At 44.6% G+C, this 17,914-nt stretch overlaps 1 protein-coding gene across 5 annotated transcripts in view; it reads right to left on the minus strand.

Annotated features, from left to right (window-relative positions):
* The window catches only part of NXN (nucleoredoxin), a 141,300-nt gene that overhangs the window by 73,609 nt on the left and 49,777 nt on the right, over nucleotides 1–17,914 (minus strand). The window contains exon 1 of one of the 5 annotated variants that reach the window (XM_067021649.1): nucleotides 809–916. The exons of the other annotated variants lie outside the window; for them this stretch is intronic. Coding sequence (XP_066877750.1) covers nucleotides 809–892 — 84 coding nt within the window. The 5' untranslated portion in view covers nucleotides 893–916. Of the gene's footprint in view, nucleotides 1–808; nucleotides 917–17,914 lie in introns of those variants that run through there. 5 annotated transcript variants of the gene reach the window in all.

Below are 17,914 nucleotides of genomic sequence, written 5' to 3' on the forward strand. Positions count from 1 at the left end.
ACCGCCCAATCTATAAATTTTACAGAGAGAAAATCACAGGGTTTTTTGTTCAATTAAATGATTTTCCTCAAGCTATAGTTTTGAACACTAAAATTTTACTAAAGATATAGCTAAAAGGCTAAAAAGAGGAGAGACAAGCATTTAATAGACGGGGAAGCAGAAGCAGCAACTTGCCCAAGGTCACACAGCCAGTAAACTGGACGAGGCATCTGCCTCAAAAACCAAGCTTTCTTCCCCACCACAAATCACTGCATCTTGTAGAAACAGACAGGCACAGATTAGGTAAAAATGTCAGGAGAAAAACCTCTTTTCTGGCAGAAGGCTGTTGGCAAACCGTGGCTAGCATTGAGCATTGGGGATCCTCCCTGGGTGGGAATGGGGAGGTGGTGAGTTTATTTACAGGCAAAAGGGAGCTGCCAGTTCAAGGAGAAGAAAAATGAATGACATTAATTTTTCAGATTCTTACCACTGGGACTGAGCCTCTTACTTCAGCACTTTACTAGCAGGGCCAAAAATCACTCCGAAACTAACGCCTACAAAGAAGAGGGCCAAAAATGTTTGCCTTTCTTCTTTTCAAGGAAAGAAAGGTTTGTAATATATAAAAGCTGGGATCGTTCTGCACAGATGTTAGAAATGACCCAATCTGTTGGGTTGGAAGCATCTTCTGAGAGGCAGGGTGGCTCTGAGGGACGAGCACGGACTTTAGGAAGACAGGTCTGTATTCTAATCTGCATCTACTTTAGCCCCTCCAAATTCAGGGGTTTGGAGGGAGGGGGTATGATATCTAAGTTAAGGGGGATAACAGTACCTGGCACAGAAGTGGACACCGACCTCTCCTGCAGTTTACACCAGGTAAGAACCTTGGCCTGGGAAACAAGAGACCTGGTTTCATCTCACAGCTCTGCCCTGACTCCGTGTGACTCAAATACTTCAAATGACCTGACCTCAGTTTCCTTTCTGGTCCCTACTTCAGATCATGGTCACAGGATCAAAATGACACTTCATCAGTTAAAACCAGAACAATGACTGGCAAATTGTAGACACCCAATAAATGTTAGCTAAATCTGACGTCAACTGGATTTTGTCCTATAAATGCTCACCAGGCAAGTTTCCCTCGACTTGCTGTTTACACATGGTTCCATCTGTCTGACAGCAATACCACTCAGCTCTCCATGGTCATCTCCCCAAAATACCCCTGCAGTGTTTGCTCCAGCTGATGAGTCAAGAATGAACCCGAAACCAAGGGCAAGTATTATTGCTATCCACCTACCTCTCACCAATGTTATCTATTATTCACTGCTCCCATACCTTCAAAGAACAAATATCTATAATCCATCCCAGACATAAGTCAACATTAGCTCTATCATGCTTAGAAACTATAAAGGGAATAGAAAAAAGCAATTTTTTTAAAATTTTGTGGATCAACATCTGATATCCACGATGTTCAGGCAGAAGGTATCAGAAAGTCTTTCTGAACCCTGAAAATCACGGTGAAGGTCTTAAGCTTTCCTCCATAGAGACTGACACAGATTGATTAGGGGGAGAACAGCGATGACAAAAGACACACAAAAACATGCTGCCTCGCTGGACTCTTACTCTGCCCTGCCCCCCAAAAAGGGTGAGCAGAGAAGGCTATTTAAAGTCAACAGTCATTGTATGGCAATGCCACAGGCTTTCCAGGACTTGTTTTCTCTCCCCCAAAACCTGTTTACAAAGAAGTGAAGAAAGGAGAGCATAGCCTACAGTGCTGCCTGTCTCCACTTAGCATTTTAATTTTTTTTGCGGGGGGGCGGGGTGGCCGTGCTGCACGGCTTGCAGGATCTTAGTTCCCCGACCAGGGATCAAACCCACACTCCCTACAGTGGAAGCACAGAGTTTTAACCACTGGACTGCCAGGGAAGTCCCACCACTTAGCTGACCCGCAGAACGGCTCACCACAATGAATGACGAGGAACACTACAGCAACAAACGAGCTAACAGCTATCAGGTGCTCACCTCTTCCATTTCGCCATGAGCTTTATGGGCATTAGCTCACTTAGTATCCAGACAAATCTCTAGGTGTTATCATCCCCATTTTCCAGATGGAACACTAAGGTTCAGAGAGGCTAAGGAACCAGGCCCGAAACCACACTCCCTATAAGTGGCTTGGCCGGATGTGAACCCAGGTTGTCTAACTCCACAGCCTGAGGACCGAACACCTGCCTTAATTCGAAGATCAGAATAACTCCCTTCCAGAGGGATCCCCTCAGAGCCCTCCCCCACCCTTCCAGGTTCTTAAGAAAATTCACCTGCCTTTGTTGGCGGGAAAAAAGTCACTAGGCCTGTGGACAAGGAGGAGTTAAGTCCACACTTGTGGACTTAGAACTAGCAGTAGTTTTCTCAGTTTTGTGGCCTGGAGCCAGACTTGTAGCATTAATTTTAATGTAAATTTTTTTGGAGGTGATTCATGTAGAATTCCTGCCAAGAATTTTAATAATTAGACTGAGTTAGACCAAACTCTGTCTGTACGTGCCTAACGATATCTGCTGATTTAATAGTTATCCTGGAAGCCCCCCAGAGCCCGGGGAAGGCCTGGCCACGCAGGCTGCAAACGGGGATGGTCAGTGGAGAAAGACACCTGTGAGCCCCCCAACTTTGCCCCCCGTCCTACGAACAACTGGCTCCACTTTCCTAATATCTCATTACCACCAGGGACCAGAGGAAGGGATGAAACCAGTCAGAAAATGCTCATAAAAGAAAACCTTTCCCAACGGTCCTTTCTACCACGAGCTGACGGCTATAAAGTGTTCCTCTCGAATGTGTTGATTTTCAGCCTTTTCCCCTGCTGCGGCTCAGTGCATTCCCGTTGGCAACAGGGACTCATCCGCAGGGTGGGATTTCTCTCAGGAGAGGGGGAGCTAGGGGGGAACCCAAATCTTTACTCCCCACCCGTCAAGAATCAGACTCTTTAAGGGTGGGGACCTGCAGAATTTGGTAGAGCCCCTGGAGAATCTGTTTCCCATCCTCCTCTCCCCCTCTCTCGTGGTCACACACAAGCACGTACATACACACACGTGTGTCCTCACACACAAACTCAAACTCCCACACTAACAGCACCATGGATCTAACAGACAGCTCCCAGATGAGGGTGGTGCCAATGAATCAAGCCTCTCCTGGAAGGCAGTGCCATGAAAACCACGGAAGTTATATTAAAATTATAAAATAATTTACAGGCTTCTTAAAGCAGTCTTCAAAACAGAAAGGGAAATTTAGATCAACCTCTCCACAAATAATGGGGAGAGGGGTTATATGCCAGAAGAGTAAAATATAAAGGCATATTATTTGCATAAGACACAAATTATGCTATGGAAAACCATGGAAAATGGTTCTAGCCATTGCTGTCCCATAGAAATATAATGTGAGCCACTTGTATCATTTTAAATTTCCCGATAGTCACCTTGAAAAAGGTAAAAAGAAAGTGAAATTAATCATAATATATGCTAATTCAGTATATCCAAAACAGTATTTCAACATGTAATCGATGCAAACAAGTACTGATAGGGTATTTTACATTCTTTTTTTCATACTTAGTCATTGAAATCCAGTATGCATTTTAAACACTTACAGCACACTGCAATTCGGACAAGTCATGTTTTAGGTGCTTAAGAGCCATGGGGGGTGGGCGGCTACCATATGGATTACTCTGTCTAGGAACTGGTATGGTGCAACTTTTAAAAGGTCCAGAGTTCCAGCTTACTTCTAAATTGTGTATTTCTGAATGACTGGCCTGTAAGTAATGAATACATGCTATATTCTTTAAAGGTTTTTTAAAAAGAAGAAGTGTTAAGTTCATGCTTGCCCATTTACTACTAAATGGCTCTGGACAAGTAATTTCAACCTACTTGAGCTCCAGCTTCGTCAATTGTAAATGGAGATGAAAAAAATGTCAGTATGATTTCCCTTACAAGAGCTGTTATAAGGATCATATGCTATATGTGTATGAAAGTGTTGTGTACTGTGATGCAAATGCTAATGATCGTTCTTATAGGTCCCGTACGAGAACAGCTCATCCTTGCAAACCAACAGCATTCTTCTCTTCAGACTATAAAGGTTTTGCCCACAGCGTTCCTTCCTTCCCAGAGGCTCCAGAACAGTAAGAAATTGCATATTTCTGTTACCCTATCAGAAGCTATAAACCTACTTTACAAGAAAATTCCCATCAGAATTTCCAAGTGATAGTTAAGCTATTTTGTTGAATAGATATTTTGTTAAAATGAAGACCCCGGGGCTTCCCTGGTGGCGCAGTGGTTGAGAGTCCGCCTGCCGATGCGGGGGACGCGGGTTCGTGCCCCGGTCCGGGAGGATCCCACGTGCTGCGGAGCGGCTGGGCCCGTGAGCCATGGCCGTTGAGCCTCCGCGTCCGGAGTCTGTGCTCCGCAACGGGAGAGACCGCAGCAGTGAGGGGCCTGCGTACCACAAAAAAAAAAAAAAAAAAAAAAAAAAAAAAAAAAAGACCCCGCTTTAAAAACAGGAAGGCATCCCTGGTTGGCAAATTCTAGAGGGAACCAACTAGCCTTGCCTCCAACAGAATTAGCCGATTCAAAAGACACTCTGAACCAGTGAGCAAAGATGGAGAACACCCATTCCCTACCCCATCCACCCACCCGCCTCACTTTGTTCCGTTTCCTCCAGCCTTCTGACTCTTTTAAGAGTTTTCCCTAAGTATGTGTGAATTTGAGTGGTGAGAAACAATATTTTAAGATTGAGAAGAGAGCTGCTGTCTAAATATTTCTTGATGGTTGAACAAAATACCTTCTAGATGCCCCTCCCCCCCCCAATCTGTTATGATAAGGGAGATAGTAACGCAAGCCCTGAGGAGAGATGAAATGAGTAAGTGAGTAGTACGTAATTATTTTATGAAGAGTGACTTATACAAAGAGAAACCAGAGAAAGCTTTCGTCTTTCAGAATTCGCTCAAGGCAGAGAACAAATCCTTGTTCCCAAAGGCCATCTGAGGTACCTGGCATTAGCACCCTTCCCTGCAGACACAGACCCCTAACCCAGGAGACAGACGTGAAGACCATGAGTGACAGCATCCTCACTGTACAGCTCAGCCATACTTAGAGCTTCTGAGGTTTGTAAAGTCCAGATTATAACTAAGATCAGCCTTTCCCAAAGTGTGCTCTGCACGATGTTTCCAGGCATTTCACATTTGGGGTTGGATGGGTGGACAAGCAAGAGTTCCATGGCCAAATGAGTTTTGGGAAATCCTGGACCACACGAAGCTCAGCAGGTTCTTCTACTGGTCAGAGACTTTAACGTGACAGTGTCCTGCTGGAGAGAGGGATCTGACCAGGGACTGGACCTTTCTTCAGATATCAGATCTGGAGTATCCTCAAGTCGACATGATCACGTCTTCAGACACTTCCACTTTCATAAATGGTTACAGAATATACGGGGTGGTAGAAAAAAAAAAGAAAGTAGGTTCTCTCCTGAAACCAGTTGAATCTCTGTTTTGTTGTTTTCACACTTGTAGAACTAACTGCACATCAAAGCTGACCCTCAGAAGCGCCAAACTCAGCACCCACTGATATAACAGCAGTAGCTTCACCCACCTACCTGTGCTTTCTCTGTTCTACCTCCCAGGCTACCCCCAGGCCTCCCTCCCTATAGACACCTGCGGCCCCTAATCAAAGGCATTCCTGCTTTTGCACCTATAGGTATTGATATAAAAGGTGTAAACATCCTGGAACAAAATATAATCATAATAACTTTTACTGTCTTAACCTCGTGCTCCACAGAGCTTGCTCAGAGTAGGAACAACAAAGAAAGAAACATTTCAGTTCTGACCTCTGACTTTTCTCCTCTAGACTCAATTGGGCTGTTTCAAAAACCATGTTCTACTTCTTTGGACTGAAGCCGTCATGGTTAAATCTGAACAGTGCACGGCACTGGTTCCCAAACATGGGCCAAGGGCCCCTAGAAGAGGGTCTCAGGGTCATTTCAAAGGTCTTCCAACCACATGAGCACCAAAAATTGTCTGCAGACCAAAAAGTCAAAGTATAACTTCTACTATATGAGGGAATCCACGAAACCTTTTGATGTTAAAAAGAGATCCTCGGAGGGCTTCCCTGGTGGCGCAGTGGTTGAGAGTCCGCCTGCCGATGCAGGAGACACGGGTTCGTGCCCTGATCCGGGAAGATCCCACATGCCGCGGAGCAACTAAGCCCGTGAGCCATGGCCGCTGAGCCTGCGCGTCCGGAGCCTGCGCTCCGCAACGGGAGAGGCCACAACAGTGAGAGGCCCGCATACCACAAAAAAAAAAAAAAGAGATCCTCGGACTTCCCTGCTGGTGCAGTGGTTGAGAGTCCGCCTGCTGAGGCAGGAGACGTTGGGTTTGTGTCCCGGTCCGGGAGGATCCCACAGGCCGCGGAGCGGCTGGGCCCCTGGGCCCGTGGGCCATGGCCTCTGAGCCTGCGCTCCGCGATGGGAGAGGCCACAACAGTGAGAGGCCCGCGTATCGAGAAAAAAAAAAAAAAAAAAAAGAGATCCTCAAGTTTTAAAAAACTGGAAACCAAAACTAGCGCTTTTAATAAATACACCCCTTGCCAGTAATCTATCCTATTAGCAAGAGAATAACACAACTCAATATCTTCTTTTAAGTTATAGATTAATTATATGATTTTAAAAATTCTTTGATTTTGTTTCTCGGTCTTAATCTCATAAGACATGGCAAAATTTGAAATGACAAATGCTCATAAACCCAAACATCACTCAACTGTCCTCCTTGATTCTACAATTTTCTGTTCTACGGCAAGGAACAAATTAGATTTTGTGTTTATTTTTCAGTGACACCAAATAGAGGGCGCTACTGGTGTGTCTTTAGAATAAAGCCTCAATATAACATTTTGACAAGACCTGCACTCATTAGAAAAACAATACAGCCACCAAACCCATGATGACCTCTGACGATTCACAAAAGACAGCATTTCTTTATTTCTGCGGAGTTTCTCAAGCAATGAAAAATGGAGGTATATAAACTTGTGTTCCAAAGGAAACGAAAGTTAAAGAACTACTGTGAGTGATGCTTATAAACTAGACTAATGGGAAATGGCATGCAATAGATAATATATCTTAAGAAATGTTAGCAAGTAAGATCTCCTTTAATATCTATTTCTATCCCCTATGGACATTATAGAATCATCATGAAATACTCTCAACATAAAGGCAATTTATTTGCCAGGAGAAAAATCTTAAAAGTCATTTCACCTATTCACAGTGAAGATTTCATGAAGACCTACAAAAGCAATCATTTTTCTACTAAAAGTTCTACCCAGTTCTCAGTTGGAGCAACATGTCACATCTTCTATATCAATCTGTGGCTTAAATTCTAATCCTTATAACTGGCATAGAGAGATAATAAAATGTTTTCCAAATGCTGTGGGAATTTTTTAAAGCTCCCAATGCATAATAGTGTGCGTTTTTTTTAAGAATTTGTCATCAGTTCCAAGTTAGAGTTCAGTTGCAACAAATACTTAGAACTGATGACTTAAAAAAAAACCCATATTTTCTCTATACAGCATTATTGCTTCAATGAATTAATGCCAACAAATGTGGTCAGTATTGTTTCCAGATTCTTCCAGCAATTGTACTCCTTGTATGGTCGACCCAATCCCGTCTGCACTTGATTACTTAATTTTCAGTCATTTGCAAACTCAAAAGTGAAAATGTAGAGGCATTTGGGCCACTTTACTCGGCAGTAGAACGCTAAATGTGGGCACAGTTCTTTCTCACATAAGTCTTCTCAACACAAAATATACTGTAGAAAGAACTCCCTCCCTACACTGAAAGCCTTTGGGAGGGCAGTTTCCGTTTTTTTTTTTTTTTTTTTTTTAGTTTCCGTTTTCTGAGAGAATATGGACTTTAAGAAAGATTCCTTCTTGTTATAGCTTATCATTTGTTAGCTTTTTTTTTTTTAAGTATCCTTTGCTGATTAACTCCATTCTGTCTATTCTCTCAAAGGACTCCAAGTTCCCATAATACATATGTATTCAATTTTATTGCTTTGCACTTGATATATTGCATTGTAACTGTTCAAGGCATTTTTTTGTGAACATTATGTTTCTGTCTCCCAAACTATACTCTAAGCTTCTTAACAATAAAAACTATGCCCTGCCTCCACCTTGGGAATTTTTTTCTTTACCGTGACTGCATTTAACCTATACATTTATTCTGATTAAATGACATCTTTACAATATTTCATATTTCCAACTAGTCTGTTTCTTCATTAATGCGAGTTTCTTTTCCTTTAATGTCTAACCAAAGTTTTGTCATTTTCTCTACAAAGACAAAACATGCACATGGTAAAAAAACAAAACAAAACATAAAAACTTCCAGTGAGTCTCTCTCTCCCCCCAGATTCCACTCTCACCCTGAGAGGTAACCCCCTCATGCAGCTTCCAGAACATGTTCAAGCATATGCATATTTATATAAGCATAAATATCTTTTCCCCACCTCTTGTTTTTAAAAAGCTGGGCCAGTTATCAATATACTACCTCTCAGCTGGCAAAGAAAAATTATTTAAAAGGATCAGAACCATCTTCATAGATTAGGCAAGAAGAGTGAATTTGGAGCCAAGAGACCATAAACTGATATTGGGCACAGAAACTAAATATAAGCACACTCCATGTGACACCGAGTACAAATCTTATCTTTTTTAAAATAAATGTATTTATTTATATATTTATTTTTGGCTGCGTTGGGTCTTCATTGCTGCACCTGGGCTTTCTCTAGTTATGGCGAGCGGGGGCTACTCTTTGTTGCGGTGCACAGGCTTCTCACTGCAGTGGCTTCTCTTGTTGCGGACCACGGGCTCTAGGCACGTGGGCTTCAGCAGTTGTGGCACACGGGCTCAGCACTTGTGGCTTGCGGGCTCTAGAGCGCAGGCAGCGCATGGGCTTAGTTGCTCCACAGCATGTGGGATCTTCCCGGACCAGGGATCGAACCTGTGTCCCCTGCCTTGGCAGGCGGATTCTTAACCACTGCGCCACCAGGGAAGTCCCTACAAATCTTGTCAATGGCTGAACAGTATTCCATTGTAGAGATACATCATGATTTACTTAACCAGTCTTTTATTCACAGGCACTTACACTGTTTCACATTTTAGCTAATATTGCTACAATGAAGACATCTTTGTTTATATTTGTAAATTCTATTGGATAAATTCCTAGAAATTGAATCAGGAGGTCAAAGGTTACATACGTTTTGAGTGACAGTGCCCAAGAAACTGCATCAGTTTACACGTGTGCCTGCTTCTCCACAACTTTCCAACACCCTGTCATCAAATGTTCTTTTTGGCAACCTAATAGTGACGTATCACATTCTATCATTTGCACTTCTTGCATTATAAGTGGAACCGGGCATCTTTTCATATTTACAAACATGCTTATATTTCTTTCTCTGTTTAAACTCTTAACTTAAATTGATTTTAAGAACTCATTATGCATTAAGGAAAAAAATGGCCCTTTTCTCAGTTGTATGTGTTGGAAATACTCTTTCCCAATCTATGGTTTGTCATTTGATCTCGTTTCTGGTATTTTGAATCAAACAGAAATTTTACATGAGATTCATCTCATCTCTCACCAACAAAATCTAGCTTAATTTTCTGAACACAAGTATATGTTAACTTCCTTCCAAGAGGCGAGAAAAATTTTCAGACAGAAAAATTAATAGTCACCAAAAACCCTTCCCCTGAATTTGCGAGAATTTGGAGGAGCAAATAGCTGTTAACTAAACCACTGCCAGCACCCAATGATGTAATTCATGGAAAGGGGATCTGCAGATCCCTGGAAAGGCACATTTTCTCCTTTTGTTTGCAAAGTCCATATGCTTGTCAGCTTCCCAGAGGCCAGCAACCCTCTTTGCCTCCAGTAAAAGATGCCTTGGCTTAGCCATTTCAGAACAGAAGTGGTTACAGATGAAGATTTTGGCCCTCGCCCTGCCCCAGCAGAGACTCTTCCATGCAACACCCAGGTCGATACGCAAAGAAAGGAGATTTGGTCAATTTCCCAGAGAGACTATGGCCCAACACAAGACCAAAGGAAAAAAATGATAACGAGTCAGGTTCTTCAACTACCCACAACGTCCCCAGGCAATGAACAGACGACAGATGTGCTCAGATAGCTATTTCTCTCCTGGCACTTTCTTCTTCTTCTTTCCAGTAAAAGAACAGAGGAAAATGAAGTAGAAAAAAAATACTAAAAATGTTTTCTCTCTTCACCTACACTGCCTTAAAGTCACTTACGATACGGCAAGGACATTAACGCTAATAAGAATGGTGTGTCCCCCCAAATTCAGGGAAGATTTTAACTTCATTATATTTGTTCTTGGTATCTGAACATGATGGTACCACATTAATGTCCATATAAGTGGGACAGTTCAAAAATAATCAATGATTACTGATCATAAGTTCATGGCATCAAGAGTAGAGATAGAGGAAAGAAAGAAAACAGGAGGAGTAAAAATACTAAAGGGGGTGAGGTGGCAGAAAGGAACTTGTATTGGAAAAATGGGATTTTATAGTTGAGAATAAATAAGTGGGATTATGATTAGAACCTTCAGAGTATAAAAAAGTAAAATTCTGGTGACCTCTAGGAATTGTTTCTAAGAAAGGAATAAAAGAATTAATTAGTACATAGTATAATGCTCACCAGCTTTGGTACAGGAACAAAGAAAGGACCTGACCAACAAGGATACGGTGGTGCTGGAAACTTGTTAGGGTGGCAGACCCAACAAAGCAAGGGTGACAGTTCTCAGAGACTAGGACACGCAATACTGAAATGGGCAACTATATGCGGGAGGCAGAACTGGAACTTTCAGGATTTCCCCCCTAGGTCTCTTCCCCTCCCTAGAGTTTTGGTCTCCAAGCAATCAGTCCTATGCTTTTGTTTCTATGCTCAGTTTTAAACCACATTTTGAAAAGGTACTTCTTGAAAGGCAAAGATTGGGAGAAAAATATTGAAGCTCTTAAGAGCTCCTGTCTAGCTGCCAAAACATTGTTTTAGGCAAATGTCAAATGAAAAGGGAGAAACGATGATTTTATTTGAATTGCTTCCAAGGAAAAGTAACCTCCAGCAAAACACTGGGCCCACTTTGCTAGAAATCCTGGCACGTCGACAACAGAGATGGAAGAAGACGACTGCATCTTCCAGAAAGCATGGCATCAAACAGGAAGAACCACAAGGAGTGATGTGCTTTCAGGTTCCTGTGGCTCAGGATCCCTTTCATTCTTTTCTATTTCGTTCTGCTGTAAATAAAATTATTTTTAATTTTCCCTACAGGGGGGCTTTAAAAATGCTTAAAGGTCAAATCTCTTGTTTTAAGTGAAATTAATATATTCCAAATTTACTGACCTAAATAAGGAGAGAGTGAAAATCAATATAAATATATTCCAAATCTTTAAAATTAAGATTTCAGAACATGGTTAAATGATGGTTCCTCCTGGTAGAATGTGAAAATACATCCCACTAGATTAGCTACTGTAAATATCTGAGGAACCAAGGTTCTTAAGCGTTCATGGACTCCAGGGATCCCTGTGGTCCAGAAGTGAATGTTATGAGCAAATGAGGGAAGGAAAAGAAAAAAAGATGGGGCAGTGATCTTGGAGAGGTGAAACTATTGCAAAGTACCTAGAGCCTTTATATGTTACGCTCAGTTCATTTGTAAGTTACAGCAGCCAACAGGCCTCTAGGTTAATCACCATCTTAACCTCTTCCTTAGAAATGTCCTTTCTTCTTCTTTTTTTTTTTTGTTGTTGTTTCACTGTTCTTTTCTTTCTCCAACTTCACTGAGGTATAACTGACAAATTAAAGCTGTATATATTTAAGGTATATAATGTAACAATTTTATATACATATATATTGTGAACTGATTACCACAATCAAGCTAATTAACACATCCATCACCCCACACAGTTACCACGTTTTATGCACGTATGGTGAGAATACTTAATATCTACTCTCTTACTAAATTTCAAGCATGCAGCCCACTATTGTAACTATAGCCACCAGGCTGTACATTAGATCCCCTCCTTAGAAAATTTCCAAGGAAGGCAGATATTTGAAGGCAGACATTTTCTGGAGGTCTTCATCTTCATTCATTACTCATATTTATTTGACACTGTGTCCTGTTCCATTACACATACTGGAGATACAAATCAAATAGACTAGGCCTCCGGTGAGATGGCTTATTCTTCACGTGAACAAAAGAATGAAGTGTTCTGGGTCTGTGACTCTCTTATTCATGAAACTAAAGCCAAGCCACAGGTGCCACCTTGTCGTTTGTGGCAACGGTCCCAGATCCTCCTTGTTCCTTCTCAACCTGCTCCCACTCTCTGGTCATGCTGCCACCTCCTTCCTGACCCTTGTCTTCATGCCCCATTTTTTAACTTCTCGCCTACTCCTTGAACTTAGCACCAGCACCTCGGGGCGCCTCGGCTTTGCGGTCAGGACTCCTTCGAGAACATGGCTCAGACCCACTTCACCATCTCAGCCCAATTCCGACTGCCCACCCCGACATTTCTACCTGGTTCAATCTCCTGGAGGTAAACCCTGGCTCCCAGCTTGACAGGAGGCAGGTACAGAGTACATCATGGGAGCCATGGGAAGGCGCAGTTAACTCTTTCAAGCAAAGCTTTGCAGAGGAGGTGATGGCTAAACGGAGTCTTAGAGGAGGAGCAGAGTGGAAAAGGGTGGTAAGAGCATCCCAAACAAAGCGGAGAGTATGTTAGTGAAGAAAAATAAAGTGTTTTGCAGTCAGTTTTGTGGACAAGAACCCCTAATGGATAATCAAATGTTTTCTGAGCTCCTACATTATGGAAGGCACATGGCCCAGGACAGGGCACAAAACAGAAACTCATTAAGTATATGGACTAAATGAAATAACCGTTTCATTTAAAAAGTAATCTTATGCGTCTAAGTCAGAAAATAACCTATAACATTATCTAACTAGAAGTACCCAAAACAAAAACAACCCAGAAAATTCAATATCACCTCTCCCAAGACAACAGAGCCTTCTTTTTCCTTCTGTAATCAAGCACACAATGACAAATGAGGCTGCACAAGGCCCGTCCTTTGTGCCAGAAACAGAGCCACAGAACCCTGGGCCCAAAGGGATCTGGTCTTGATTAAGGTTAGTTTCCTTTGTAACATTCACATTGGAGAGGAAAGGAAGGAGGATGGAAAAGGAAACTGGAGGAGCTCAAGATGCATCAGTGAGTTTCATCACAGCATTTTATTTCCTCTGTGAACTCGACTCAGGGAGCTCAGAATGGCCATCTTCATTTGGCTACTGAGTCAATAATTCACTTCAGGTCTAACAGCCTACGGTCTTAGTTTCTTGCCTTTAAAAGGGTCTGGTTGAACCCTTGGTGAATTTAAGGACTCAGATAACAAAATTAATTAAATCGAGTTTGCACAGCCTCTTATTAAAAATGTTTCTGGGGTAATTATTCCAACTAAACAGCCTTTGTTACAGGGTTCTGTCAATGTAGTGTGATAACTCCTTAATTCCATGATGCTGTCAAATGTGACTATTTTTGTAACAACAGTGAGAAACCTCTACAATCTCAGCATGACTAGAAGTTACGTTACTGCTGCCAGTTTTGTGAAGACTGAGTCAAATCCCTTTCCATACACCTACTCTTACCGTGGGTTACGGAATCTATATCCCCCAGGCCTCACTCACTGAACCCCCTGCATTCATCTCATTCAGTCCTCCGATGGGAGGGAGAACAGCACCAATCAACATTTATCAGGTAGTGAGTGCATAGCTCTGGAGGCAAGCAACACCTGGGAAAATAATGTTGGAAAAGAATTCAGAAAATCCAACTAGATGCAAAGTGGTCTTCAGAGGAAACACCGGGACATACCTGCCCTTCAATCTTAGCAGACTATGGTGGCGTGCGAGCTCATCTGTCTATACCTCCCCCTCTGCTCGCCCTACACACTGATATTCACTAACCTCCGGGCTTCAACTCCCGTGGGCATCCTATGTTTCTCCATCACCCATCTAGGCTGCCCACCCAGTTCCATCACGTCCTCCGTGGTAAGGACATTCACCTCCACTCACTTTAGGATAGCAACATCCTGAATTTTTAACACCCAAATACTCCCAAATCCAAATTGCAAACTTAGAAATCCTGCTTCCCATTCTTGCACCTCTCCCAGTGAGCTACCTCTTTGGCCTTGGGGAATGTGACGACATCTTCTGATTGTTCAGATTCCGCCTAATGAGCCAACATGCCCAGGCGGCTGCCCTCTCAGTCAGGGGTAGCTGAGGACACCTAGGCCCCACTGCAGTTTGACTTCACAGCCCAGCGGTGCGCCTGCACAGATCCCTTGGCCTTGGCGCACACCAGGCCTGCCCGGGCTCGGCACAGCCTCTTACCCCATCCTTCCAACATTCTCAGCCCCAGGGTCCAGCTCCCCGCACCTCTGCCCACAAGTGACCGGCCCTCACCAGCTCCCTCCGGAACCGCAGTGCTCTCCCAGGCTCTCCACCCCAACCCAGATTGACTAGCCTATCCCCCGGGCTCAGGCTCACCAGTCACATTCTCACCGGCAGCATCTACTACATCGGCGACTAGCTCTTGACTTACACCACGCTGCTAATCCAGCTCCTCCTCTCCCGCGGTATCGGGAGGATTCTACAGCCCCGCAGTGCTTTCCGTGATTCTCCTCTAGCTCCTTTTCTGGGGCCCACAGCAGTTGTTCAAAAGCTTACCAGGTCTTCGGCTCTCAACAATCTTGCCTCATCTTCACCGCGAAAGTAGAAGGGATGGTACCCCACTTCCCACAGCCAGCTCTTCCACCCCGGCTCTCGTTTTGTTATCCCAAACCTGCCGCTCGAATGCTGTGTGACCTTTAAAAGTTACCTCACCTCTTTGTGACTCAGTTTTCCCTTCTGTAACATACAGAGAAGAGCACCTATCCTAGATCAGTAGTGAAGACTGAGCAGGACACACGTGTAAAGCACTGAGAACAGTGACTAGCACATACATGGGAGTAATTTCCTTTACTGCGCCCTCCCCTTCTCCTCAACCTACCAACAGAGTCAGGTCTTTGTCACCCAAAAAAACTAGCTGTTTATCCTCAAGCAACCGCTCTCTTTCTCTTGCTCAGCACCAAGCAAGCTTCTTGACTCACCAATGCCTCTTTCTCACACCGGCTCGCTCCTTGGCTCCTTGTAGGTGCCCTGGGAACTCGTCGGGATCGGCTCTCAGGGAGGTCACTGATGACTTCTCATGGCAAATGCACTGTCAAGGTTTCAGTCCACTCTGCCATCTGAAACCACCGCTCTCCAACTCCTCCTTGAAACTCTTCACTTGCCTCTCGTGGCCGTGTTGACGGTTTGTCTTTCGTGGTCTCCTACACCAGCCCCTCTGCCTGCCCCTAAATGCCAGGGCTGCTGTTTCCACCCTTGGCTTTCTCCTACCCTTGCCTCCCTGCCCCCGCCTGCCCCCAAGATGAGCCCATCTGCTCGCACAAGCTGGACCGTGCCTGGAGTGCCAATGACGGCTCATTCATTCCACCCCTGGCCTCCCTTCTGGGTTCTACCTGCCTGCTGTCTCCATCCAGTTATCCCAAGTGAGCCTCAAACTCAACAGGTCTAAACTGAGGTCACTGCTTTCCCCAAACCTGATTCTTCCCCTGTATTTCTTTTTTTTTTTTAAATAAATTTATTTATTTATTTTTGGCTGCGTTGGGCCTTCGTTGCTGTGCGTGGTCTTTCTCTAGTTGCAAGCGAGGGCTACTCTCCGTGGGCCTCTCACTGTTGTGGCCTCTCCCGTTGCGGAGCACAGGCTCTGGACACGCGGCCATGGCTCACGGGCCCAGCCGCTCCGCGGCATGCGGGATCTTCCCAGACCGGGGCACGAACCCGCGTCCCCTGCATCGGCAGGCGGACTCTCAACCACTGCACCACCAGGGAAGCCCGAGGGCTACTCTTCATTGCGGTGCGCAGGTTTCTCATTGTGGTGGCTTCTCTTGTTGCGGAGCATGGGCTCTAGGCGTGCAGGCTTCAGTAGTTGAGGCTCACGGGCTCTAGAGTGCAGGCTCAGGAGTTGTGGCGCATGGGCTTAGTTGCTCCGCGGCATGTGGGATCTTCCCGGACCAGGGCTCGAACCCGTGTCCCCTGCATTGGCAGGCGGATTCTTAACCGCTGGCCACCAGGGAAGCCCTCCTCTGTATTTCTCATATAGGCTGATGACATCATTATCAACCCAGCTCCTGCTTCAAACCTTTGGTGGTGTGCTGGGCAAAGGACTTAATTCTCATAAACCCACTTTAACGGGTCCCTGCGACCATGTTGGTAAAGAGAAACGGGTTAACCCTGTATTCATGGATGTAGATTCCAAGTGTAAGAATCATTAGTCAGAAATGGGATAGGGCAACAAATAAAATCAAAAGGGTACATTCCCAAAGCAAGAGCCTAACATAAGACCTAGTTAGCTCAAGGGATGGGGAGGGGGTTAATTTGGGGGCGAAGAGTGAGAGAGATGGAGGAAGTCTCAGTTCTTACAAGGCGCTGTGTGTGACTTTCCATGGCCTGAGCTATGCTCACCTCCTCCTTACTCCTCTCTGCAACTGTGATATCCGGGACTGCCCTGGCAGTCTTACCGGTTAGGACTCCATACTCTCACTGCCAAGGGCCCGGCTTCGATCCCGGGTCAGGGAACGAAAAATCCCACAAGCTGTGCAGCGTGGCCAAAGAAACAAACAAAAACCCTGATATCCACTCTGTTCCCAAATTCCTCGAGATTTCTCCTGTTTTACCTTCCTGACCACAACTATCCCACCAAGCTCAGCTCTTCTCTGTTTCTCAACTTACAAACCACGACCACCTATTAAGGTGGTCCAAGAGACCACCTGGGTCCGAGAGAGAGCCCCAGCCTTGAGTCTCTCTCTTGGGGTCAATCTTTCTAAGCCATAACTGTGGTCATACCATTTCTCTGCTTGAAAACTCTCAATGGCTCCCAATCGCTATTAGGAACAAGCACAAGCTCTTTGGCCTTCACAATCCAGCCCTGACCCGCCTTTCCTGCTCCCATCTGGCATCACTATAGCTGCCACAAATGGCGTACCCTTTGCCGCATGGAACACACCACGCTGAGCCCTTCGCCCACCGCTCAGGCACTTCTGCTGTCTGGAATGCCCCTCCTACAGCCACCTGCTATCACTTCTCTTTAACCCTCAGTGAGCTGCAAACGTCTCACCAGCACTGAGGTTTCCTCCTCAGGCAGAGAGCTGCTCCTTTCTTCAACCGCCAGTCTTCCCTACGCACAATGGGCCCCTCAAGGGCAGAGCCCTAGTCTTATTCAGCCAGATTATATCCCCAGAGGTACTTTTACAATGTCTGAAAAGGAGACATTAGTAAGCACTAACCCTTTTACAGGCACCATCTCATTTAATCCTCACAAGAACTAGGTAAGCACTAACTGTCATCATTTCCAGGTGAGTGAGTGAGGCTGGCCAGCAGCTCAATAATGTTTCCGAAGGACAAACTGACTTTACCTGGTGAACGGTTACAGCTGTTCAGCCTTAAAGAGACCCTCAATCAGGCCAGGGTCATTAAGGAGACAAAGCTCCTGGCCATTCCTGCACACAACAGAAAATTTGGAAACACTGTCTGGCAACTCCTTCCAAGAGATTCTCAGGTTCCTGTATAGAGTATGCTTAACACATCTCTGCCCTTTGCTGCCCCTCTCCCAGAAATGGGGTTTCTTCATCACTGGAGGCCTTTGTTTTACCTGATGACTGCAATGCTAGTTATTTCTTCCCAGATTGGTACGGGTAAGAACTTTGCTTACAAAAATATCTCCTCAGGGGACTTCCCTGGTGGTCCGGTGGGTAAGACTCCGTGCTCCCAGTGCAGGGG

The sequence above is a fragment of the Kogia breviceps genome, chromosome 19 (genome assembly GCF_026419965.1).
Source record: "Kogia breviceps isolate mKogBre1 chromosome 19, mKogBre1 haplotype 1, whole genome shotgun sequence".
NCBI classification, from domain to species: Eukaryota; Metazoa; Chordata; class Mammalia; order Artiodactyla; family Physeteridae; genus Kogia; species Kogia breviceps.